This window comes from Anser cygnoides, chromosome 1 (assembly GCF_040182565.1).
Source record: "Anser cygnoides isolate HZ-2024a breed goose chromosome 1, Taihu_goose_T2T_genome, whole genome shotgun sequence".
Classification (NCBI taxonomy): Eukaryota; Metazoa; Chordata; class Aves; order Anseriformes; family Anatidae; genus Anser; species Anser cygnoides.
This window is the reverse complement of record NC_089873.1, coordinates 154992845-155020485: the sequence shown is the minus strand read 5'-3', so window position 1 is coordinate 155020485 and position 27641 is coordinate 154992845. Positions and strand designations below refer to the sequence as shown.

General features: G+C 39.8%; 1 protein-coding gene across 2 annotated transcripts in view; it reads left to right on the top strand.

The window, feature by feature from the left end:
* PCCA (propionyl-CoA carboxylase subunit alpha) overlaps nucleotides 1-27641 on the top strand; it is a 286917-nt gene that overhangs the window by 194531 nt on the left and 64745 nt on the right. For both annotated transcript variants that reach the window (XM_048072682.2, XM_066986247.1), the window contains exon 20: nucleotides 19281-19379. In XM_048072682.2, the coding sequence (XP_047928639.2) occupies nucleotides 19281-19379 (99 nt within the window). The remainder of the gene's footprint in view (nucleotides 1-19280; nucleotides 19380-27641) is intronic.

Sequence of the window (27641 nt, the reverse complement as noted above, 5' to 3'; positions counted from 1 at the left end):
TTTTATTTCTAACAGGAGATTTGGGAAATAGAGTAAAAATTTATTCTTAGACAGTAGAGGCACTATTTCTTTACTGTCCTTTTCATTGCTTTAATTCTGACAAAAACTCTTAAGACCCACACATTTTCTCCTAAAACTACTCGAGTCATTTGGCTGCTTAAACTTGAAGTGCAACTAACCTGCTATAACTTAGTTCCCAGCTGATACCTGTTGATGCAAGTTGGAGTTCAGGAGCGTTTGGCTGTGCAGGTCCTGTGATGAGCAAACTGAATAAAACATAGGTTTCCTTTGTAGGGTTATAATAAAGATGGATGTACCTCAAGGAAAAAAAAATCACAACAAGAAATGGAGCTTTCAGTGATGTGTGGTTTGACATGCAGACTTTAATCGATCCAAATATATATAAATCTAATTCCAAATAGTCCCTATTTCCTTACCTGTCAAAGTTGCAGCAAAGGCTGAAGTGGTGAAACCAGGATTCCTATTGCTGTGGCTCCATCTTGACGTTCTCCCAGTTCACAACTAGGTTTAACAGGTGGAATGTAAATAAGGTACTTCAAACCTCTATTTTCTGCCTAGCTGAGCTGCTTTATTCAGTATTTCTCTGCTTCTGAAGACATAAGATTCCTTTCTACATAACATAATGGTAAGGAGGATTTGGCAGTTTTGAGCTTTATTAACACAGTTAATGCCTTCAGCAAGGGTAGAGATACAGAATGTGTCTATAGCAAAAGTATCTTCAGTTTTTATCACTTATAAGACAGTTCTGTCGTCTTTTGTCTGGAAACAAAATGTGTGAAGAAGAAGAAAATGGCACATTTGATATGAACTGTAATACTAAAGTATCTATATTGTGATTTTTTTAAGAAGCAAGTAGCGTAATGGCTTGATACCTTGAAAAGAATCAGAGAATTTGAAAAGACGGATCTCTCTTTGTTTTACATCATCTGGCTGTGCAGAGGAAAAATGTATCAAAAGTTTCCATTGTGAAATGGCTGCAATTCTTTATATCAGAAAATATCAATGCCCAGGATCTCACTCTTAACAGCATCAAAGCTAATTCTGTCTGAACAGTCTCCACTTCCTTGACAGAAAGATATGAGGTTCCTATAAAGAGATATACAAAGTGATCAAATATTGAAATTATCAGTAAACAAACAGAAGACCTGTAAACTTAATGCCATAACTGGCAGCTTCTTGGATAGAAAGTTTGTAATGTGCAAGGGATTCTGAGAGTTTCTCTTCGTTAATCATTTAATTCTGAATATTCATTTCTCCCACTCCTACTTGCCATGGCTATGATTAGACACCACCTTTGTTGTGGTTATAACAAGGAAACTCCCCACGGGGAAGATCACTGCACAGGCAGGTAATTACATTTTATATGTATGTTAACAAGCTTTCATTATTCTTTTAGTCAATAGGTACTGTGATGCAAAAATGGAGCTCTTCCTTAACTTAAAAAAAAAAAAATCTCATGTTTTAAACTACTTCTGTAGACAAAGTAGAGTTCATTCATTGTAGAGGATAGGATCTAACAGCACACCCAAACGATAGGTGTTCTAGCTCGTGGGATGTGCTGTCACAGTATGAGCTCGTCTGAATTCTGTTTTCATAGAATTATTATTCAGGAATGTGCCAGGTTTTTTTTTGAGACTGATTAGAAAATTCGAACAGAAAATATGTATGTTTTGCTTTATCGTGTCCTCATTGTATGCTTATAAGAGATTCAGTGATAGAATTTTAGCATTTCATTATGTTTAAGGCTTTGACAGCTGGTCTTGGTGATTGTTCTAGATGTTTTGACCTTTCCTAGATAATTTACCTGTGAACTGTCAGAGGTGTGTATGTGTCAGTCTTCGTAGCTGGCAGTAATTGAGTATGATTGCTTTGAAAATGGGTGTAGGTGGGAAGACAGAAAAGGTTTTCTTGCGTTTTGGGTTTTCTTAATAGCAGAAAAAATAGGCTTTTTTTTTCCAGCTTCAGTTTTCTACACTGAAGGATTTTTATTTATTGTTTCTTAACAAAAATTAACAGTTCAGGGATACTAAAGTTTTCCATTCAAAGGATCACAGAATGATTGAGGTTGAAATGGACTTCTAGAAGTCATCTGTTCCAACCCCTTCCATAAGAAGGGCCACCCAGAGCAGGTTGCCCATGTCCAGGCAGTTTTTGAAGATCTCCAAGGAGGAGACCCCACAGCCTCTCAGGGCAACCTGTGCCAGTGCTCTGACACCCGCACAGCACAGAAGTGCTGCCTGGTGCTCAGAGGGAGCCTCCTGGGTGCCAGACTGTGCCCATTGCCTCTTGTCCTGGCACTGGGTACCACTGAAGAGAGCCTGGCTCCATCTTCTTCGCACCGTCTGTTCAGGTTTTCATAGACATTGATGAGATCCCCCTGACCGTCCTCTTTCCCAGGCTGAACAGTCCCATCTCTCTCAGCCTCTCCTTATAGGAGAGCTGCTCCAGTCCCTTCATCACCTTGGTTGGCCCTCCAGCATGTCCATGTCTAACATCTATTGACTAGAAAAGCACGAGACGTTATTCCAACTTACTCATTACAAAGCTACCCTCTTCTCCTCTTCCAGTCCTTCCCCAAACGGTTTTCCATTACAATGCTTCTGGCTTACAGGTTAGGCAACAGCTGTACTGTGGCCTGTGTTTATCACACCAAATGTTATTCCTGCCAAGTCATTTTCTTGTACAGACATTAAGTATTCATGCTCATGTTGTGGAAAAAGCTTAATTTATGGAGGAGAGGGACCGTCTCTTTGTTTTACACTTGTCTAGTGTCCAGATCACTTGCTTGTATTAGTAATAGATGATAATAGTGTTTGACAAACTCTTCAAGGAAAAAAAATCTGAAAATAATGTTCTCTGTAGGAAAAAAAATACCATGTCTCAGGTCTTGTATTTCCTCCCTCCAATGATTAGTTATTACAGATATCTAGCAGAATTTTTTGTTTCTGTTGCCACTTCCTCCATTCTTAGCGATTTCAGGTTATGCACCTCAACAGGTAAAGAATATGGCTAAGTGCAAAGGCTCTGTTTCTGTGAAAATAACCCTAGCAGGTAAAAGAAAAATGAAGACAACTAAAACCTGGATTTTGGATTCTTTTTCCTAGTGAAGTAGTTTCCATTTTTCCTTAAAGAAGGAGCATTTGGATGTCCCCAGCCAGATATCAGGGGTGAGCAAAGAGTGAGGATGTTGAACTTAGTTCTCTAAACTTGTCCAGTTTTTCTGTAAACTTACACAACTGTATAACAATAAATACCACAAATTGTTCACCATGCATGCCAAAGAATCAGCCTGGGTCCACAGCAGAACATAATATTGCATGCAAATAGTATATTGACCTTTAATTTCCAGAGTGCCATCATCAGAACCTAGGATTAACCTTTAAGGTGTCTGACACGCTTCAGAGCATTTTTTTTTCCCCCAGTAAAACTGTGTAGAGTGTTGGTACTTGTACGTGCCTAGAGTTCCCAGAACCTTGCCTAGGTATCATTTTCCTGCTTGGTGAGTCGTGCGTTTCTGCGCTTGTGTCCATTGAAGAGCCCACACTGGCAGTGCCACCTCTAGACTGACAAATGCTGCTAGCCTCGAGGTCAGTAAAAGACACAGCTGCTTCTCTTCTGCCTGTGTTGTGTGGTGGGAGGGGAGCAAAGCACTTCTGCAGCTGAAGCTCTGCGGATGTGTAGAGGACCAGAGGCTCGAGGAGGAACATCGTTGCAGATCTGCTGTGAGGCTGGAGGAACTAGGCCTTGGCTCTAGTTTCTACCCCTGGGACTGCTCAGAGATTTTATCCAGTGACTGGTTTTGACACAACTGAGTAAGCACAAAATTTAGCTTAGGTTATATGGTGTTATGGTAAGGGAAGTATAGTATGGTAAGTAAAATCACCTTCTGAGAGGCTTCTGTACTGGGGTTCAGCATTAAGTTTTAAGAATTGACTAAACTAAATACCTTTTTTTCCCTTAAAAACTAAATATAACGTGTATTTAAAATACAGTTTATAGTTTATATCAACTAACCCTAGCTGCTCTACTTTTTGCTGTCTTTCCAGTTCTAAAAGACCATCCCTTCTGCAGGGGCATGAATAACGACAAACGTTAGTATGTTTCTGTGAGCATCTATTACAGCAACAGAGAACAGCTCCTGGAGAGGTTTTCTATTTCTTATTTAACAGCAGTGAAAATTGCAATTATTCTATTAATTTGGCTTGCCACTATGGCAGAGGGGAATTCTTTGGACTGTGAGGAGGAAATGTTTGTTTTCTCTGGCTGCTCCTTGCATATGCTACTCCAATTATAATTAAATATGAATATTTACCAACAAAATGGAGCATTTTTAAGGTCAGTTAAATTGATTTTTAAGATCGCATATATAGGCATAGGCAACCCATCTTGTGTTTTGTGTAATGCTATTCATTATACAAAACTAACAGACAGAGTAGCGAATCGATAAAATATCACCATGCACGTCAGATGAACATTACGGCTGTAAATTCTTCATCAGGAAGAATCTGTAGGGGGAAAAAGGAAACAAAAAGCTAGATCAAAAGCGATGTGGGGAATTAATGTGGAGAAGATGAAAGGGAAGGAAGCGAACAATAGGGTTGATGTAAGTGGAGGATTAAGTAAAGCAGAAGCAATCATTTTTTATGGGACAGATGAAAAGAAATTGAGAATAATTGTTACGGGAGGTGCAAGTAGTAGCAAGTTGAAAATGGCATGTATTTAGTGGATGTACGAAAACTAAGGCTTCTCTGTGATTTGTGCTATCATTCATTTCCAAGAAGTAGCTTCCTAATAGCTCTTGCAGTATCATGCACTGTTCTAACAATGGCATTCACAAAAGCTTATTGGATTCTTTTGCAAGTTAAAATGCCGTGCTAGCATCATTCAACAGCGTTTAGCTCCAGATAACAATTTTATTTTAAATATTTGAAGTCAGCTAAATCTTCCATTCATGTCTGCTGACCCTTGTACATGCAGCACTAGGTTAACTAGCTTACTTACAGGAGCTTTAACTCATTACTTGGCGAAGCTTATAACATGCAATAGTAAGTTCTGCAGCTGGCTCCAAAAGTTCCTATAAGCACAGGATGAACAGAAAGTATCGTTAGGGGAAAACTATATCTATTTTAAATCACGCTGCATGCTGCTAATAATATTTTAGGGTTAAGGAAAGCCTGTCTTCCAGAAATGTACGTAAGGCTGACATGCCTACATTATGAGGAGCTGTTTGGGAAGAATTAGAACTGGGGTATTGTTTCCTGGCAGCCCTTTGCTGCATTCTGCCTTGTGCAGAGGGTAAAGGAGTCCAAATCCTGTTTCTCAACTCTTAGGGTCGTCCCAGTCCTTCACAGAAGAGCAGTGGTCCTGGAAAACATCTGTATCCTTGTGCTTGGGAAAGATAGTTGAGGAAAATCTGAAGGGACAGTGCTACCTTCTTTCCTGAGCATTTATTCCACAGCTTATACAGGAAGCCCTGACCAGTGAGGTGGAGGAGGCATTGGTTCACAAGGGAAGTTTCATGTTCATTGGGTTAGGAGATTCTTCTTGACAAATCCTAATTTTTCTTCATAATTCTCTCCTCTTGCTCATACCAATCAAGAGCCATGACAACAACAATGAAAATCTCCAAAAGGTGTAATTATTCCTGCCCGTCCTCTGTTTGCCAAAGTCTGTCTGCAAGTCGAAGCGTTGGACATGGTGGTGTCAAGGAGGTCATTTTAGATGGGAAGCATCTGGGGTGGAGTGGTATTAGGTAGGGCTGTTGCTAATCATTTGAGCGCTGACCCTTTCAGCTTTTTGCTATTTTGTATAACAGTATACTCAAGCCCCCCTTCTGTCCTTGTTGCTCTTTCTGTACTGTCCTCATTTGTCACCTTCTTTTGAATAATGAGGCCTTGAATTATGTATTCACAATTGAACATTTTTTTATAGTCCTCTCTTCCACTTCTGTTTGATTTTTAATGCGTGAATTTAGCTTTGTTAATATGTCTTTCTAGGTAAGGCCCTAGTTTGGACAGGGACTTTTATTTCCCTGATCTGAGACATTGTCCCTTGCTTTTTTGACCTAGGGTTATGCTAGCTGTTTTGGCTTTTTCTTGAATCCCAAACTCATTTTTGTTTGCTAGCGGTTTAACTTTACTTCATCTGCTTTTGGGATTTTTTGAAAATCTTGTTCAGCTTTTTAAACACTTTCTTTCTACCTCTTCATTTTCCATTTTCCATGATTTTGCACTAGTACTGTATTACATTTCTTGTTGATATATTTGCCTAGAACCTCTCTTGATCTCTTCAAAAATATTGGGGTAGTCTTACAATTTTTGTTTTATTACTAAATTTCCTAAATTTCCCACATGAGCTGTGTTGATTCTTTGGATTTTAGGTGTGGACTGCTGGAAGCCCTGTTTCTCAGAAAACAAACAAACAACAAAACACCTTGTTTGTGCAGTTATTTTCTTGTATTTCCTGAATACAGGCTTGTACAGAGCAAAATCTTTAATGTGATCTTTTGTCTTGCACCTTCCAGGCTCTGTGACGCTTCCAATTACTTCTTTCTGTTACAGTGTCAAAAATCAGTCTTGCTTCGTAGTAAGAGAGAGCGAACTTCACATTTTTTAAGAAGTTAAAATGATGGACTGGTGCTCCCCTGTAGCACATCACTGGAGGTGAACTCCAATTGTTTGTGCATCATATGTATGTTCTGTCTTTGTAGTATCTGGCTTATTGCTTTGAGAGCAGGGATGCCCCTGGCAGAGAGTTTACTATGAAAATGGGAGCAGAATGAGTTCACTGCAGTCCTTTCATTGAGCTCTTCTCTCCTGTCTCTTAAGAGAAGGGAGAAACTTCTCCTGGAGATTTTCCCATTCTTTGATCCCTGGCTGGAGCATCTCTGCACTGTGGCGTTGGAGCCATTTTAAGTGACAGGGATAGTAGAATCCTTATGCAGTGAGTGTATGAGGGTCCCTGCCATGTAGCATGGCTTTTCAATGCATGTTAGATGGAGCCTGGCCAGGTTTATCGGGGTCAGGAATAGGACCTTTGTTTTAAGTGCTAGGGAAAAGCAGGAAAATGTTAGCATCTCTGGGGACTGCTAGGGCTTTGAAGTATTATGATCCACAGTTAAACTTCCCACATTTTCCCATCTTCGGAATTTCACTGATGTTTTGCGGCTACGTTGGAGAATATTAATTGATAGCTGTTAGATTATGTTTTGTCCTTTAAAGTTATAGAAAAATATCATAGAAAAATTAGGATAGTGATTACTTATATGCAAGAAATAATAACAGAGTTTCTGCCCAAAATGCATTTATTGGAAGCTCCATGATACGATTCTGAAAAATGTCTTTTGCAACAAAACCTTCAAAAAAGAAGTCTGCGTTTCTTGTGATATTTAAACAGGCAAAGGCAAATAAACAGTGACGTCAGGATGCCCTGTTCTTTGCTGCCTGAGACAAAGATCACAATATTTTGTATTCCATGCATTTATTCTAAATTGGTATCTCCAAAATTACTCATTGTTGGAGTAAATACGTGGCTTAAGGAGTGATGATTGCGTGTGCTGTTTACAACAGTGCAAAACACATTCGATCCTTGTTGACGACAGTTATAAAGATGGGTATTTTTGATTTGCCAGAAGTCTGAATGTTTAGAGGTGATTAAAATGCAGAGGTTGTTTAGCAGGTATTGGCTGAAATTTTTTAGTTACAGTATTGTGATCACTTCATGAGGTTTCTCTGTTGAGGAAATTATCTTTGTTTAATACTAGAGGATGTCAGTAATATGTCTCTAATGCCAAATTATTTCAGGGTGTGCACTTTACTTTTTCCCCTACATTTACGTAGATCGGAAAACTGAGTGTTCCAAACAACTTGTGGAACAGTTTCCATATCAACTCTTATGTGCTAAAAATGTAATTAGGATAGTTCAACCCAAAACATAAACTAGAACTGGAATTTAATGTACCTGGAATTTTTGAGGAAAATATTTAACTATTCTATTAGCACAGTGCATTTGGTGAAAGCCAGTAGCAAGCCACTATCACCCATTTAAATGTGAGTAGCTAAAACCGTGAGGAAATAGAGAATTCGAAGAGGTGTCTATTCACCACAGTACTTTTCTGCCTTTTGAGTGAATTCATGGTTTTCAGTTTGTTAACATAAACAATGCAATCCCATTAACTGGTAAGGTAAATAGCATTAGATGTTTACATCTTTTTTACATTGCTGTATGATTTGTTCTGCTTATGGAAATGCTTCAAAACTTCTTAGTATTTCCTCTTTTGTGTAATTGCTTTATGACTCTTCTGATATCTTCTCCCTGCTGCTTCAGCTTTTCTTCCTTATGCCTTGTGCACTGGCTTCTGTTCTTCCCTTTTCTATTTATTGCTGACACCTCTGGAACCATGACTTTCTTATTTCCTTTTCTGAGCTTATTTAAAAAAATTAGGGGATGGCCTTCCAAAGAGATATTATGCCTACTATTACTTCTGATAGTTCTTTACAGTTCTTTCCTTTCCCTGCAAGATGACTGGTTCGTTTGATAAAAATGAGTACTGCTGTCTTGGTAATGGCCAAACATAATTGAGAGATGATTCTAGTGCGTATTTGGGGAGCAGGGATTGGTGGAAGAGATTTGGTAAGCATCTGCTGATGGTATTACTTCTGACCAGCTTTGTGAAAGTCATCAGCTAAAACCCTAGCTTTGATTTTGAAGTTATTAGACATGGAAACAAACCAAGCAATGGAAGTAGGTTTTCAGATTTTTTTTTTTAATTGCATCTAGCCTCCTCTTCTGCACGGCTTTGTTTTGTTTCAAAAACTGAAGTTGCTTTTTTGTCTTCAGGCTGTATGTAAGGAGAGGTTTCATACAACCACTTTTTTTCTTATAAGTGAGAATCCATCTAACTATTCTATCTGTTCACGTACCTTTTCCTTAATCCAGTGGATTAATACAGCATGCAGAGGTGTTCCCTTTGGCTGTTTGATTAAAGGGCATACATTGGATCACAGATGATATAACAATAGGTCTGGCTTTAGAAACAATCAGTTTTATTCCATAATGCGCTTATTGTCCTGAAGCATTGAGGGGCAGTTTGGGGAATATATGTATCAGCAGATATTTTGTATGTGAAGCATTTAGTTTAAGTGTTGAATAATCTTGAGCTGGGGATATCCTAAGGACTGCTGCTGACCTATATCCTGTTGTGACAGCTGAGAGCAGCAGGCTGGAACTGCTGGATGAAATCCATACCCAGTTGCCCATTGTACTTCTTGTCACTATGCAATATCAATTCAAAGACACTTTCTACTGTTGCTTATTCTGTTTATTAATTTGAAAAGAAGATAGCCTGGCTATGGTAGTACAATGGGAAAAGTAACTGAAATCAGTGGCAAACTGTATCTACTCTGGTCATCCACCCTTTTAACTAGGCCTAGGTACAATATAACTTCCTGACACAATAAAGCAATGCTTTTCTTTCTCATTAACTATTTTGGAGCCTGCTGATTTTGTTGGATCACTATATCCAGTTGTGTATCATGAGTGAAATAATACAATCCTGTTCAGCTGATGGACATGGTCCTCATGATTTCAAATGCTCTTTGGATTGCTGTGGTCTGCTTCATTTAGATCAGGCATGGGAGTCTACCAAAAGCATAATTCTCAGTTTAGAAAGGGGATAGAAAGGAGACCAGTAGGAATTAATAAGTAATTTTTATTTATTTATTTATTTTTAATTCTGGGTATGTGTGTGCAGGTCCGCCAGTCTCCTTTAATTTTATTCTGTTCTTAATCTTCATAACTCATATTGTGTGATGATATCTTCCCAAATAGATATCTGGATAGTGGTACTGGGAATTTCTCAACAGTTAATTCTCATCCCTTCTCTCCCAGTTAAGAAAACAAGAATTAGAGACTTGACAGTTGTGTATGAATAAACAGCAGCACATTGGCAGTCAGGGTAGGAATTCATGAATTCTTTACTCTGTGCTTTAGATCCACAGATCTTGTGATACAGTCTCTCTATTTAAAAAATAATCTGCTCTAAGCTTTTTTATCCTTATTAATTAACTTTTCCTAACTATATATATGATGAATGCTTTAAAAAAGTGCTATTCCAAAATGTGTTCTGTGTCTGAAATAGTGGTATAAGTTGTAGTCTGTCATGTTTCATAGTGATGTTATGGTATGATAACATCATTCTACTCTTTTCTAGAATTTACATGGTCAAGCAGGATACCTGCATGCCTCTGAAGTGAAAGAATGGAAAGTGCAGCTGAAAGCCACTTAGGAGTCAGTCTTGCTTAGTGGTTTCAGCATGTAGGCAGAAATCATGAGTCAAAAGCTCCGAAAACAGCAACATCTACCTTATCAGTATTTATTTTACCAATGTATTTTTCCTTCCTAGCATAATGTTCCTAATAACCCATATTCTGCCGTTGGTCTCTATGCTAGACCCGTTCAAGATAAAAAAGGAGAATATCCCCAACACTTTATCCTGTTGGCCAAGGGAAGCTGATTGCAGTGCAACTTTAAAAGTGCCCTATACGCACAGGAAAGTAGCAGGACTCTTTCAGCCACCTGCACCATTCCCCAGCCATCTCGGAGCAATATCTCCATGCTGGAGTTTAGTTCCCTAGGCAGAACCACGGAGTTTGTCATGGTAGAACAACTGGAAAAGGAAAGAAAGTCATGGTCCTTCTCTTATTCATTGGTCCTATGACAACAAATGCAAGTATTCCCCTAACCAGCTGTGCTTTGTGTACCTGAAGCAGTTGCCATCAAACTTCAATGATTTCCTAACAGCTAATTTCTTTTCTTGCCGTATTTTTAACTGCTTTTCCACTTTGTATTTCTTCTTAGCTTTAGCAGGCTTGGGGAGGTTACAAATAGGAGCCATCATCTTAGTAATGACTCCACAAAGAAAACAGAGGTGGTGAAGCAAGGCATTTACTCACAGTAGAGTGTTTTTACTGTGTACAACCTCTCTACTAGGTTTTACAGAGGATAACTTCCCTGGTGAATGGTAGGAGAACACTCTTGCTGATTAGAGGTGATGAAGGCCATCACCTCTCCCTCGTTTTGTTTTGTTTTGATTCTCTTGTTGTTAAGCTGAGAAGCTGATACCTGTTGTGTGCTCCTCCTCAGTCTCTGGGCTGGCACATTCCCATTTCTGAAGTGAGACATACTAAAGCAGCTAATGGCAATTTGCATCTATATGTGCTACTTTAAAGCAAAGAGAGATAATTTGAATGCGTGCACGTGTGTTTGCTTTATTCTAGTGGTTATGGGCTATTTCCTATTCCCAGGATTATGGACTGCCCATTCTATGAATGTGCTAATACTTTGAAAATTTGAAAGAAATGATGGCACCCCACACAATGTCAAAATGTGCATTTGAAATAAAAGCCCAGCAATTCAGCTTTCTGGTCTTGTTCATAGCAGGTAAAAGGCTGCCTTGATGACACTTAGAGCAAATGAATTTCTCTCCTGCAGTCATGCACTGAATAAATTGCTTGATCTAGTTTGGTACAAAAGGACATGATCTATAAATAGTTAACAGAGCTTTCTTCAGGAAAAGTGATCTATAGACTGGAACTCTCTCTTGGGGTCTTTTTTAAAAGTAAGTGCCGATATGAACAAAAGAAAAGTTTGTTTAAAAAAAAAAGGCCTTTTTAATGAGGTTGAAACTCACATATTTTAACTTCCTTTTGAAAGCATCTGGACAACCACTTCAAAAGTCCAAAAAGCTAACCTTACAGTCACTCGAAGAAAAGGAGAAAAAAGGTCAGTCCCTGTTAATCTGATGTGAATGTATTTTGTCAACAACTACAAGCTGAAATGCAAGCTAAAACAGCTAGTTAATTTGAATCAAAGATACTGCTGTTATGCAAACATTGGTGAATTCAGCTTTTATTTGAAAGCCACTATTTCCAGACTTACAGCAACTCTCTCTTTATGACATTTTTCAGAGTTTGTCGATACACTGCACTGTTTGCCACAGGGTCTCTCTGTCCTATTTGCTCTTTCATGCACTTTTTTTGGCAGATAATCTTTCAGGTTTTTAGACTATTGCTACTTGTGATAAGCAAAACTTTTAAGACAACTTACTGTGCTAAGGGAAGCATCCATCTTCAAGTTTCTTCTTTTCTCAGAAGAAAATGTAAGAAATAGCAATCTGTGGAAACAAAAGGAAGAAGCATCCCTTTTTATGGCATTTTCATCACTGATTATTTTTTCATGAGGACAGTCATGAAAATGCTGCCAGTGTGGACTTCACTGAAAGAGACTGTGTGACCTGTGCATGTAAAATTGTTGGTTATTTTATTGTATTTTATTGTATTTTATTGTTTTTATTTTTTATTTTTAAAGGCGATGTTGAATTCAGGTGAGCAGAGCTTTAGAAGCAGGGATATGACTGGTTGCCTGGGGACAGAAGGATCCTTCACCAGAGTGTGGAGAAGACAATCCATGTTCATAAATTTGTCATGGGCTTTGGGAGAGGAAATCATTTGGTGCCTACAGAGAAACTGAAAGCCAAGTATCCAGACTAAGAAATCACTTGGGCAGATGAAGGCTATTGACTTGATTAATTACTGTTTTTTTTTTTGTTTTGTTTGTTTGTTTTTTAATAGCATGGTGAGAGTGTGTTATGGTCTACCTGATCTGGGTGAGGAAGTAGAATAAAACTTCTTTGAACAATTGGAGGAAATCTCTGTATTACAGACCCTGGTTCTCATAGGGGACTTTATCTTCCCTAACATCTTTTGGAGGGGCAACATGACATGGTAGGATTCAAGGAGGAAGGTTTTTCAAGGCTGTGTGAGATAACAGGTTGATATGGGTACTGTTTGGATGAACTTGTGCTAAAATACAGCTGGATCTGAAATTTACTGTCAAGAAAGAACTGGATGGAGGCATGATAACCAATGGCAGTCTTGGCTGTGGAAACCGTGAAATAAATAGTGGCAATCCTCCAGGATCCTGAATTAGTAAAGTGGAGACCCAGGACTTCAGGCCTAGTTTAGTCTTTATTTATTTGGCAGGGAGGTAGGGTTCTGTGAGAGGCAGCTCTGTAGAGCAAAAGAGCTCAGAAAAGCTGTCACGTCTTTAAGGACAGCATCCTCCTGGTGCAAGAGTAGTCAGGAAAATAAGCAGACATTATCAGGAGACCATCTTGGCTAAGAATGGAAATCACAGCAAAGAGACAGAATTTGAGAGGTGGAACCAGAGACAAGATGCAAAGGAGGAATTTATAAAAATTGACCAGGCATGTAGGGATGTTGTTACGAAAGTCAAAGTTTACCTTGACACTAGAAAAAAATGTCAGAGAGCAACCAGAAGAGCTTCTACCTCTTCATTACTAATGAAAAAAAAGCTGAATAGGGGAAATGTGAGCCCTTTGCTGAGTGTGGCAAAAGATTTAGTAACAGCATAGGTAAGCCTGAGATACTTGTTGACTTCTTGGCTTTGTTCTTCACCAGCAAGGTGTCCTTGGCCTCTATGATTATTGAAAGGTTTCAGGGAGGAGGAGAACAACCAGTGGCAGAAGCGAATCAAGTCAGGGATTGAGAGAGTTCGACCCATGACCAGACAGACTGCATCCAAGGGTCCTGAGAGAGCTGACTGATGTGATAGCAAATGTTGCACCAGTCTGCAGAAAAGGCCAAAAGCAAAACCCGGGTAACTACAGCTTGGTCAGCCTCACTTCAGTCTCTGGGAAGATCATAAAATGAGTTCTCCTGGAGCACATTTCTGGGCATATAAATAAGAACGTGATAGGGAATAGTAAGCAGGAATTTACCAAGAGCTAATCAACCGGACTGCCTCTTGTGATAAATTAACTGGATTTGTGGACCAGGGGAGAGCAGCAAATGTCATTTACCTTGACTTTAGCAAGTCTTTTGACACCATCTCACACAACCAGGTGGGTGAAAAGCCAGTTGAGTGGTCAGGCTCAGCGGGTGGTGGTTAATGGCTTATACTCTACTCTCAGAGAGCAGTAAAAAGTAGAGCACTCCCAGAATTTATCTTGGGACCAGTCCTGTACAACAGCTTTATCAATGACCTGGAGAAGGCAATGGGAAGTGCATGGTCATAAAGGTTAGAGATGAGACAAAACTGGGAGAAGTGCTCAATAGAGTCAAGGGCAATGCTGCCACCCAGCGGGACCTGGACGGGCCAGAGGAATGGGCTAATGGGAACTTTGTGAAATTCAGCAAAGTCATTTTTTTTTTTTAATGGATGTGGTATTTAGATGTGATCAGAAGAATTTTGAGCACAGGGGGACAATCACTTCCCTCTATTAACAGGCCTCCGCTTCTGTTAACATATCCCAGGACAATGCTAGACATCTTTGCCTCCAGGGCATGATGCTGGCTCATTCATGTCCAGCTTACACGACTGTCCATATCTCCAGGTCCTTTTTCACAGAGCTGCCACCTGACCAGTCAGGTCCCAGACAGTAGCGTTTCAAGAGATTCTTCCTTCCCATGTGGTGGACTTAACAATTTGTCCTAAATTTCACAAAACTCCCATTAACCCATTCCTCTGACTTCTGTAGACTCCCCAGATGACAGTGCTGCCCTGGGAGTGTTGACTGCCCCAGTTTTGTGCCATCCGCAAACTAGTCAAGGCTACATTCTTGTCACCTCTTCCAGGTTGTGAACCTGAAAAAATTCAAATGCTTTATGGACAATCAGACCAGGTCATTAGTAAACACAGTCCAAAGAATAGGAGAAAAAGCACATATAAGAAGGACAAATGGGTTCTCCATGGGCCGCAGCCTCCTCCAGGCCACATCCACCTGCTCCACCGGGGGCTCCTCCACGGGCTGCAGCGTGGAGATCTGCTCCGTGTGGGACCCATGGGCTGCAGGGGGACAGCCTGCTCCACCAGGGGCCTCTCCACAGGCCGCAGGGGAACTGCTGCTGCCTGCCTGGAGCCCCTCCTGCCCTCCTTCTGCACTGACCTTGGGGGCTGCAGGGCTGCTTCTCTCATGTTTTCTCACTCCTCTCTCTCCCAGCTGCTGTTGCACAGCAGTTCTCTCCCTTCCTTAAATATTCTTTCCCAGAGGCCCAAGCGGTGTTGCTTCCTGGTTTGGCTCTGGCCAGCGGCAGGTTCCTTTTGGAGATGTTTGGATCTGTCTCTGATCTGACATGGAGCAGCTGCTGGGCTCTGCTCGCAGAGGCTACCCCTGCAGCCCCTCCACTACCAAAACCTTGTCACGTAAACCCAATACACCCAGCAGGCATAACCAGACAGGATTCTCTAGGCCAAAAACTAAAACAAAAAGCATCAAGCATTCAAGGCCCATCTGGACGCCTGCCTGGGCAACCTGCTGTAGGGAACCTGCCTTGGCAGGGGGGTTGGATCTGATGATCTCTTGAGGTCCTTTCCAACCCCTGCAATTCTGTGATTCTGTGAAGTAAAGTTGCGTTGAGTTAGTGCTGGGAGGCAAAGTTAGGACCATGCAATCAGGTTGGCAGATTTAAGTTAGTCAGACTCAAGGCTAGCATGAAGATGTGCGGGCATAATGCTTTGAAGCATCAGGCAGGAAACAACTACTTGAGCTGCCCTCCAGTCTCCTGGAAAACCACCTTCATTTCCAGGAGAAAAGAAGTGACATGTGCCAGATGTATCCGAGACTCTGCATTAGTAAATTAACAGGGCTATAACACTCAGACTTGTGCTGCCTCCTTTAATTGCCTGACATGCATATAGAATGCCAAATGATGTTCTCTGAAGGAAACTGAATGCAGATTATGCTTTGCAGCTCTTTGCACTATTGGTTAACTGGTACCTATCATGCTGAACATCAGGAACTCAGTCCACAAGAGGTGAAGGGGCTGCTGCTTGTGTAGTTCAGGTGCATGCCAGTGAGAGTCTGCGAGCTGTGACAGTAGAGTAAGCTGTTGACCTTTTTCTAGCATCGTGTCTTGGACTTGTCATTCTTCTTTCTGAGGCCTCATTTACAATAGCTTTTGAATTGGAAATAATTGTAAGGGACGACTGTGGCTACTTTTATCTTTTATGCCCTTACGCAGGGACAAAAAATCATATTAAAAAAAAATAGCGTCTACGATCACCACCGTGCCACATAGGTGCTGTATTAGCAATGGCTGAAACAACCACAATTACCATAGAATAATTGCCCCACGCTGAGATGACATGCGTGTGCAGACATACACACACCTGGAACTGGGTAATTGAGGGTAAATCTCGATCATATAGTTGTGGTGTAAAGCAGTGTGCAGCCTACTGCACAAGTGGTTTGATCTCCATAGAGGAGGTTTCCTCTGTAGAGTTCAAGTCTTAATACCCATTGAGTGATGATGATTCCTTGCTGGCTGTGTCATAAGCACAGAAAGAAAATAAAAAGGAAACAGTCAATGTAACTCTTCATTAGTTGTGTCATCCTGTCCCCCAACTGCTCAAGGACTAAAACAAAAATCCCCTAGTTGTATTGTACTGTTTGTTAGTTTCTATTGTCATATCTGTTGCTAGAGGAGAAACGAATGCAAATGCCTGACAAGTTCTTTGAATGTCTTACCTATTCCCCTGCCTTCATTGGTGATATTTGCTTGGCTGTTGGCTGCCAAGATGCAGAAGGAAGGTGTATTTGCTCTATTAAGTAAAGTGTTTGTTTGATTTCAACCCTTTATTATTATTATTATTATTAGTCTTTCCCCTCCCTGTTTGTTTTGAAAATAACACACACACTAAGTGGCCAATCTCTTATCCTCAGTCTTTTCTCATTTTCACTGATGGTGTGAACTCCTGGCTCTGTCATCCAACCCATTGGAGCCAACTTCCCTGTGATCTTCTTGACTTCACGTCATCTTCCCCAGTTGCATGTACCATGGTGAGCCCCAGGTGAAAGCATCTGTTTAAGAGCATGTAGCTCAGTTCTGCAAGAATACTCTGCAGTTTACTGGGATGTGCATTAATTCAAATAACACTTTTTTTTTCTGTCCCTTTTTTCTTTCTTGAATGGAAAAAATACAGTAGAGACAATATGTTGTCTGTGGGTTTTCCTATTCCACGTAAGCAACCATAGTTTTCCTAGAATGCCACAGTTTGTTTAGGCCTGCTGTGGGCTTTAACTGGTAATATCTTTTCTTTCAGGGTGGTTTCCACCAGAAATTCTTAGATACTAATTTAATCTGTAATCGATGGTGGCTAGACTTGTATGGACCCTTGTGAGGGATTTTAAGCAAGTCATTCACCGCTGTGACACACTTGGTTTACTTTTCTTTTATTCTTCTGTACAGTAGCAAAAGAGATAATGATTAATTTGAGTTTGGAGTGGAGATACTGAGTTACATCTTGCCACTGGAACGCCCTTCAGTAGGATTATAGGTATCAGCTATAGCTTTTCTATGAGGCTGTGTCTAAATGCGGCAGTGCAAAAAGCGTGGTGCGCAACTGGAGTTTTTTGGTGGCCGAGAGTCTGGTGTGATTTTCTAGCATCTCTCTTCAGCCCCTGGAGAAGTATGGCAAATGATGTTTTCAGGCCCAGGTTCCAATGCAGACAGTCTGTATCTGTTGCTATCACTATAACAAGGAGCTTTCTAAATAATTGCCTTAGCAATTGCTAATCAAAGAGAGTTGAGGCAGAGCAGCAGATTTGCTTTTCTCCAGCCTTTTTCAGATGTTTCTGTTGTTCTCAATAAAGGTAGTATTTGCTGATTCGGGTTTGCTGGACCCAGCAGGCTGGATTCGCTGGTATGTTCCAGCTGCTTTTCCATGCTCTGGCAATGCAAACCAGCTGCAGCTCTGGTTTAACTCAAGCCAGGTTTATGGCTGTTTTGCATCACTGGAGCAGCGTAAAGTACCTGAAGCATGCCAGCTAATCAGGCCTGTTGCTGAACCATTATAAATGACTTGTTTTTCTTCATGTTCTATGCATGTAACTTTATTTTTAGCTAAAGCCTCTGGAAATTGAGTAGATTGCATCACTAAAAGACAGATTTTGTGTTCTAAACTGAAGTATATAAAATTAGAGGGTTTTTAAGCCAGAGGTTTTTTCCTTAACTGAAAAAAATTATCAAATTACACATTGCTCCTCTGCACTTGTCTGCTATGGATTTCTTTTAAGTCACACTGAGATTACAGTTGCCTGTTCTCATTATAAGATGAAATAATGATTAGTATAAGATCTAAAAGAGCAGGTTTTCTAAGTTTTACTTCACAAAATACGGGCTCAGCTTTTATTCCAGATGCAGTAATTTCCTTCTAGTGTGCTGAGAACGTATGCAATATTTGTGTCATTATCAATATCATCTGTAATTTACTGATTGAAAATATTCTGGAGATTTTGGTAGCGGAGGGAAATCAGCCAACCGTATTTTTTCTTGTGCTTATAGTGTAATTTCCAAATGAAATCTTATTTATCGACCTTTGTTAGCATGATGAGTATTCAAAACACGCCACAGATATTAATTGGTAATTATGTTATTCTGTGTGTGGCATTTTTCCATAATCCAGCTCTTCCTCTGAGGCTTTTGTAATATTGAATGAGTGATGTGTATATTATACAGTGGTGGAATGACAGAAATGTCATTACACCTTCTCTGTGGTACACAAGTGTGCCTATACTTCCTTCAGAATTCAGGAATTTTCACACAAAATATTCTTGTGTAAAGACTGGGTTGCTTTAGGTGCTTTTTTTTTTTGAAATTTCTATCTGGATAACCATATTGGTATTGAAGCCAGAAATTGTGTTCCTCTGATCAGATGCGTATCGAGAGAAAACATGACAGAATTTGCAAAGTTTTTCTGAACTTTGAGGTAAAATACCAAAGAATTAATTACTGCCTCATATTAATTAAGATAACAATGCAAAACCCTTCATTAGAAGCCTAGGAAAAGTTCTTCCTTGGTCCTTGGAGAGAATATTATATGCAAGCCCTGTTGTGTGGGTTGCAAGGTGTCACTGGAATTTATATGCATTACTTGTCTAATTGCAGTAAATGTAGCATGTCCAGATAGGTTTAAAAGTTGGATGGCTGTTTGTTACTTGCTGGAAATCGCTTGAAACCTTGCTAGTCAGAGGCAGCTGTTCACAGGTCCTTCACCTCTCCCCAGAGATAGCTAGAAGACTCTGTTGTTGGACCCTGTCTTTTATGGCAGAAGCAGTAAACATGACAGGTTGTTTGGGAGCCATCTGTTTTAAAATGGTCGCTGCTTTGTATGCAGTAATGAACTTGAGATCAGTTTTCTGTCTGTCTTCATAGTAACAGCCTTGTTTGGTGTCACAACAGGTGGAAGTTGATGGGATGAAACTAAACGTGACCAGCGACTGGAACCTGGCTTCACCCTTGTTGTCTGTCACCATTGATGGCACGCAGAGGACTATACAGGTAAATTCACCAATGCTTTATTTGTAGAGCTGAGCTAACCAGAAGCCTTTAAATGCAGAAATAATACTGCTACGTGGGGTCTAAGCTTTCCATAGCATAAAAATTACATTACACTGTGTGAATAACATATTCTTTGAACTTCTTGTGTGTTCAGACCTTCAGTGGAATGAGCTTGTCTTACAATTACTCACTTAGAGTTTGACATCTTTCATTTAAGTTGCTTATTTTAGAAATTTACCCCAGTTTTTAGGATCTCTTTACTTACTGGTTGTGAGGAGATACAGTTTCTTTATCACTCAAGAAGTAAAGAATGGATTACTGTTTACAAGAAGGTGGGGTCTGGCAATAGAATCGTTCTCCTCCTCCTGTTTGGATCATGTGTTTTTTCCACTCGTGGGCCTTCACAGATTGAAAATCACAGGACAATATATCTCCCATGCAATATGCTTTTTTGATATGCTTTTATGAAATATTATTGGTTCCATGATTTAAGAAAACTTCCAGGTTTACATTTTGTAGATTTCTTGGAAGGCCACTGCCAGTCTCGGGGCTTGTTTATATCTAAAATAACTTTGTATTCTACAGTATATTTTTGTATTTTAATACTGGTCCACTTTGCTGCTGTTTTATAAAGTACATTCCTGATTTTGAATGATACCAATGTTTGAACATACAAAATCTGTTTAGGAGAAAACCGTATTTAGAATGGATACCCATATTCAGAAGGACCCATTGCAAGCTACATAATAACTATATGGCAGGTTATGGTCTCTGAGTATAACTAATAATAGTTAAGACCAGTTAACCAAAAGTCTAATACTGGAACTGGCACACAAAATTAGTTTCAAGATTAATGATTGTGAGATCTGAACATACTTTATTCTAGGAGCTGAGCCAGCAATAATGTTACTTGCACACCCTGAGTATGGCCAAATTATATGAATTTCTGCAGGGCTGGCCACGACAACAAGCAGTGTGGTTTGGCTGTGTGGTATTTATCCAAGAGAATGTGAAATGAGCACATACGTTGTTTGTTTCTCAGATGTTATCTGTAAGCCTTTGCTTTCAGTGAAGAAACTCACTAGCTTGAAAAGTTATTAATCTTTTAGTATATGTATGTAAAATTATGGGAACCTTAAGCTTGACCTCTGATATCTGCTCACTGGAATCTAAATTGGTTTTTTGGTTATATATTTCTCTAGACTTGCCCCACTGCAAGAACCAAATTAGACAAGTGTATTCCTGTAGGTCAATTTGTCTCCAAAAGCAATTGACCCCTGAGTCTTGAAGTATCTTCTTTCAGCAAGACTTAGCCCTAGAGCCATTTAAGCAACAAATATGGATGAATCGAATAATTCCAGCTGTGCTTTATTAATTTTCAGCCAATCTAATTTCTCTTCATAGTTGGTTTCATTCTTCTAAATTTGCTCAACCAAATACAGTCTTTATGAACATTATATTTCTTTGAAGGATTGATTTATGCACCTTCGGCTCGATCCTGCAGTCTGGCCCCAATCCAGCAAAGCACTTAAGCATAGAAGCAGGAAATAAATAATTTTAAAATGTTTTGGTTTAAAATGTATTTATGTAAATTATAGTCTAGACATTCAAATTGTTGCATATCTGTCACACATTTAAAAATAAGTAATTAAGAATGCTCCTGTATTTTGCCTCTCTGGTAAAGGCTCAATGTGTATTAGAGCAAAGCAGAGCACTAACTCTGCTGTAGTTAGTTTTAAGACTACCTGTGAGCTTAAAATGCAAGTTTTCTGAGACTATTTCTAGATTAGGAAACCTGGCAATACATCTGAGAGCCTTAGGAGAGGTATGTGCCCTGGTCGCAGCCTGTCTAGGGCATATCAGGGCACACCTAGGATGTGTGGCAGCCCCCTCCCTTGTGCTTTTGTTTCCTTTGCAAGGAAGCCCATCTGCTCTACGCAGATGGGCACTGTGGAGTGCCTGGCCAGGTCCTCAGATGATAAAGGGACCAAAACCCTGGGTTCATTTTAATTTTCCTGCAGGAAGGTCTTGAAAACCTTTGTGCTGATTTGGATTACTGTGAAACCGTAGGATGCTACAGAAGGTGATGAAATAGTGAAAACTTGGGATCATTTGAGCAAGAAATTGCTCAGATATAGTCTTCAAGAAAGAGGGTGGGGACAGACCCCATAGTATTTCTTAAAATATGCAGATTCCATCACTGTTTTTTGTTCTTGTTTTTAGTAATTCTTCAGCTGATGACAGTTTCTCATCGTTTTCTCCACTTTTGACTAGAACCTACCTCTCATTTGGGGAGGCTGAATTAAATACCTTATGGAGTGTAAGATTTCCATATATTTTTCCAAAGATGTTAGTGGCTCTGGACTCTGCATTACATTGAGATATTGAGAATTTGGAATCTACCTTTGCTGAAAATCAGGGAAGTACCTATAGGTATGTTGTTACCGTAGGATTATATGAGGATTCAGATTTGAAGGGATTGGTTATTATTTAATTTAAAATAGATATATAGAATATTCTTTTATATAAAACATAATTTAAATATCATATTAGCCTTTCAGGCAACATTTAGAATAAAAATGAACAGATGACAAAATTATTTCTGTGAAGAGAGAGTGGAAAAGAGGACATTGAGTTGTTGAAAGGAACTGTAAGAATTCAGGTAGAAACAGGAAGGGATAACGGTGGTTCAGAGTGGTATCCTGGAAAGTAACAATGGCTTAGAGGTAAAAAGACAGACATATTTTGGGACAGTGAGGGTTATTTTATCCCTCTACCTCCACTCCCTTGTAAAAGTAAGCTGGATTTCAGTGAGCCATGTGCCTGTAGGAGACATCATCTATGACCTGTTCCACCTCCCTAGGGAAGGGGGTAGAAAAGAGAATAAGCTGCTTTTTCCTTAGAGCTGAACAACTCATTTTATTCCCTCATGTGAACCAGACTCTAAGGGGACCTCCAGATAAAATGAATCCAAGAAGTCAGGAGATGGACTTTAACCTAGCTGCGAGTCCTCTATTTGACAGCACACTACAATCAGGTTGCAAGTAGGCACCTACTGCTGTGACCTTGCTCAGAAGGATGAGGTTGCCCAGAAAAGAATGCAATAGGAGGTCCTCAAACCCTCTTTGCTTTGGCACTACTTGTGTTAGGGCAAGTTCTCAAAAACCACCAACACCCTTCAAATTCCAAGCCTTCTCTGTGACAGCACCATGCGGCTAAATTTTACAACTCCTTGGTGCTGTTTTATAGTACCTTTAGGGAGGATTCAGTTTACTACTCTACTTTCATTGATCCCATCATCAAACACTCAGCCCATCCTTATATACCATCTACTTGCAGACAGTTCCCTCTAGCAAGAGGATTCTCTGCCAAAATAAATTCTTTGTCACCATCTCACGCTAACACTTGTCCCTCTTCATTGTACCATACGTACCACTCCACTGGTATATCATCAGCTCACACTGGTTTCTCTGCTCTGCCAGCTTGCCCTAATGAAGCTTTCCACCCTTTAAAGGGATCCCAGGCCTGGGATGTGGAAAACTCTTGGTGGCTCTTGGCAGCTTCAGCAAGGCAGCTTTATGATGGCAATGGTGATGTCTTCTCTTCGTATTTTCTGTTTTTTTGAAGTGTGGTCCCTGCTGAACTGAAATTCTGGGACATGGAACTCGGTTGGACAAGGCCCTGAGCAGCTCAATATTACTGTGATATTAGCCTTGCTTTGAAAAGGGGAGGTGATTACCTGATTTCCAGAGGTCCCTTCCAGCCTAACTGTTCTGTGACTCTGTTGGGCATCTCAAACCCTGCTCTAAAAAGGTCTTTATCAGTCACAGCAAGGTGTAATTACAAGAGTAATGGAGTTACTAAGCAAGAACATGATCCTCTAAAGCTGAAATCATCAGTCTCAGGCATCAAGTGTTTTCATGAATGAAATAGATCAAGTTTTATCAGTGGAGTTTTCTCTACTTACAGTATTATGTCTCATTCAGTGTTGGCAGTGCTTATTATTTTTTCATTTAATTTATTTATTGCATCAACAATTGCAGCAGGAGGAGAATATTCTACATCCTAGGATATGACAAATTTAAGTGCTTCTCTGACACAATGTTTCTTTTGATTATTATTTTGGTTTATAATAGAAAAAATGAAAATGCTGTAGGTTATGAAGCCTTTGTTCCTGGGAAATGTCTGACATTCTGGGAAATGTCTGACAGGAGAACAAAGCCTGTGCCCAAGTATTCATTTCCTTCAACCCAGTGGAGACTTTTCAAACACGTGTAATTTTTTTTAAATATATCTTTATAATTTTTTTGTACTGTTTTGAGATCTCAGATGTAATCTGCGATAATGATATATATGTTTCTGGTCTGAAGTATCATTACTTCAGCAGACTCATTTTCTTAAACACTGAAAGTGATTTTGGAAAGCTTTAGTGAACAGTGTACGTGAAGACTTTGACAGTCCATTCTTCAGCCCTGCGCAATTACTGCACGCACTCTGCCATTGCCTTTTAGCCATGAATTGGGAATTATTTTTGCTAGGTTGTTTCTAGAAGAGGAGCACACAATGATTTGCAAACAGAGGCAGCGAACTGGAGTCTTAACAAAGCCACAGGTTTTCTAAGCTATACTGTCAGGTAGGATCATAGAATGGTTTGAGTTGGAAGGGATCTTAAAGATTGTCTAACTCCAACCCCCCTGCCATGGGTAAAGAAAAGCCCAAGTGTGAGCCCCAGCACTGGATTCCTGATGGCAGGTATTGAGCATTTGCTAGATCATTGCCTGGCTTTGTTTCAGCCCATCCAATAATGGCTGACCTAGACAAATCTGGTATAAATTCATGCCATGTAGTATAGACCTAAGCAGTGGGACTGGGACAGCTGTTGCCATTTGGCTTGGGGACCAGCCATTTGTGCGTGTCCCACTTTCATTTACCAGTACAGAAACACAGGCTGCCCATCTTTTTCATGTTTGCTCATCCAGTCTCCCACATCTGAGAAAACAGCTCAGCCCTGAAACTCCAAAAACGCTCAGTGGATTTGATACACAGAAACTGAATTATTGCCTCTCTTGACACTCTGTTGGCATTGGAGATAAGTACAAACAAGCTCTCAAATATCCCAGGTAAAAGACAAATACAAAAGCCTGTGGCATACAGTGTAGAATGCCTCTCTGTGTTTCAGGCTTTTATTTTTCTCTAGAGGTATTAGTATCTGTCTATCAGGGCTCCATTATTGTTTTTATGTCTTTCCCTGCAGTTGCACTAAGAGAGTGATAAATTTTGGCAAGTTTTTTATTTCAGCCTTATCATTGCCTAATAATTGCTATGGCAGTGTGGTTTAGCTTCATTTGAATTCCTCCTCGATCCTGTATCAGAAGAGACCATAAACAGTTGATCCCTACACACTCTGTCCATGTATCCTCCCTCAATTGCCTCTTTTCAGTGCTGTAGAGTTGTTCCTTGTAGAGAAGTTTGTCTTTACAATGATGTTACTCTCTGAATATTTTCCATTTCTATTGTATCTTTTCTGAGCTGTGGGGGCCAGAACTGTGCTCTGTATTAAAAGCACAGTCAAAACGTAGACTTGTACTATAACTTGATGGTATTTGCTGATGTGTTGTTCATTCTCATTACTAATTATGAATGTTTCCTTTTGCTTATTTGACCAAACCTAAACATAGAGCTGATATTCATATTGAATTATGTATTAAAACACCTAAATATCACTTCTGGATGTCAACAGCTGGAGAGGAGATGGGAACCTTGTGATGTCCTGGTGTCACCCTTGGCAGGCAATGTAGCTGTTCTTGGTGGAGGTGGGTCCTTCACAAAGGACCAGACAGGAGCAGAGAGAAATCATAGTTAAAAGGAATTATGAAACTTCATCAGCCTGTGTGATCATTCAGTGCACATCTCCTACGAGTACTTGGAAAGACCTGAGTGATCTGCTTTAGATAATTATTAGTTAATTCATCTTGCTGGGTCAATGAAAGATTCTGTGCAAGGAAGTTGGTAGTTGTACCACTTCATCCTTTACTTCCAGGAGCTGTAGGGAGAGAGAAGATGTATAAAAAGCTAGCTGGTTTGGTGCTTCTTGCTGTAATTGCCAATAATGTGTATTAAAGCAAATATTGCTACTGTGGCTTGATTGACACTAGCATTTGCCAAAACTGTTAAAATTACTACTTTTTAAAATGAGCCCTGAACATACATATATGTAGCATATATGACAGCAGTGTGGCCAGCTCATGAGTCATGAAGCATTTTAAAAGAGCAGATACCCGTTACTGTCATACCAGAGTACTTGTTTTGATATTGTATTGATATCTACTTTGAATAGCAAGTACCCAACCCTCATGAGTGGTCTACAATTTGTGTGAAGTCAGTTTAACTCAGGGCTGACTTAGTGCTTGTCCGTGGTTTAAATGGAGAATGTGAAGAGGAAAATTCAAGGAAATAGAAGATAATAAGATTACAGATTATTCTTGCCTTTTGTTTGTTCGTTTGTTTTTAATTGAGAAGCTGGAGCAAAAAGCACATAGCACCATTCTGTCCAGTTCTTTCATGAATATGATTTTCTTTTCATTCAGGAAGGAAATGAGCGATCGACTTCTATGCCCGATCAATCCCTCTGGAATTAATTGTCCACTTGTCAGAGGGAGTTCTCCTGCAATGAAGCTGTATCTACGAACAACATACTTCTCCCTTTCTTTAATCTAATGAGATTAGTAATATCCTGTGCTACTCAAGGGGTTAATCAAATAGCGTTAGTTGTTGCAGTATCTAAAAGCATACCTTTTTTTCCAAAGGAGCTTTAAATTTTAATGACAGACAACATTCCGGATGAATAGCTGTAAGTGTTGTTTGTGTGTCCAAAGACCAAAGCATTGTATTCAGCTGTTGACAGACATCATAATTTTATACCTAAACGTTGAAAGGCAATGAGTTGTTCTCTTGAACATGGTAATACATTCAGAGAACAAAGGGGAAGAGGGACATGGAAGAGCAAGAAAGGACGGTAGATCCTGCAAATGGTCTCTGAGTCATAACAAACATTGTAAGATCTAGGATCGCAGGGCAGTGTATTACCTGCACAGTGTCTGCCTGTGAGAGCAGAACATATCACAGCATGTCAAAAGGAGGATAACACCGCTAAAAGTTTCACTCGTTTTATGATCTAATGTAATAACAGAAGAAATTTCAAAGTTCACAGGGAGACCCAAAGTCATCACAGTACTGTGAATATACATAGCTGGAGGAAATGTTGGCCTGGGGCAAATGTCTTTTAGATTCATTCTTTAGCAACACCAAACAAACAGTCTTTCCTGTGTGTAGATTTTGGTGGTGGCTTTTTTTTTTTTTTTAAGCCTATCATCCACTGCTTTATAACACCACCTTTGTCAGAGGGTTAAGGGAGCACATGGACATTGTTAGAAGGTGCTCTATGTATATGTGACAGCAATACTGCAGTGGCATTAATATTAAACTTTTCAACATCAAAAGCGTGGTAAAAAGATGTAACAAGTGGCATTAACATTGAGTATCATCTAAAGAAATATTGGAAAGGAGCTGTTTTCATTTTTTCTGTTTATGAGAGCAGAGGAGTTCCTAAGCCACCTACTGCAATTAAATTTCAGGCATGAAGAGAGTAGTTCTTCTTTAAAGGTTATAATATGGTGCCTCAGACACTTATAAATGTGCAGGTGCAGTTCCTCTGTGTGGATCAATGCCTTGTAAGCCATTCACACTGTGTTTTACATTTGTATTTGTACTATTTGGGAGTGGATTCTGTTTAGTCCTTGGAAAAGGATTCAGGTAGCTTGCAACAGGTGATGGGGGATGCCTATATCTTAGCATGTTGGAAGGATTCCCTTTAAAGGGAAAGAATATTTAGTCATAGTACTATTTAGGCCAATCTTTAGAGATCTTTCACATGTCAGAATGCCTCATACACAGCAGGACTTGATCATCGCATTCCCTACAGGGTGACTGCTGTCCTTGTAAGAACCTGGAAAATGTGGACGTGCCCTGAGGTGGAACAGCTAACTGAGGCTTCATTTAATTTAAAGAGTGATCTTAAACTGATCATGGCTATGGGTAGAGCAGCACGCAACATCTAGCCAAGTTTCTGTCTGTAGCTTAATGCAGTAAGGTGAGGAAATGATGGCACCACCAGCGGAGAACACTACATTGTAACAAAAGTGGGGTGATTCCTTCAGTGGAAAGGCTTGCAAGGCTGCACAGGTCTGGACATATAGTGCGATG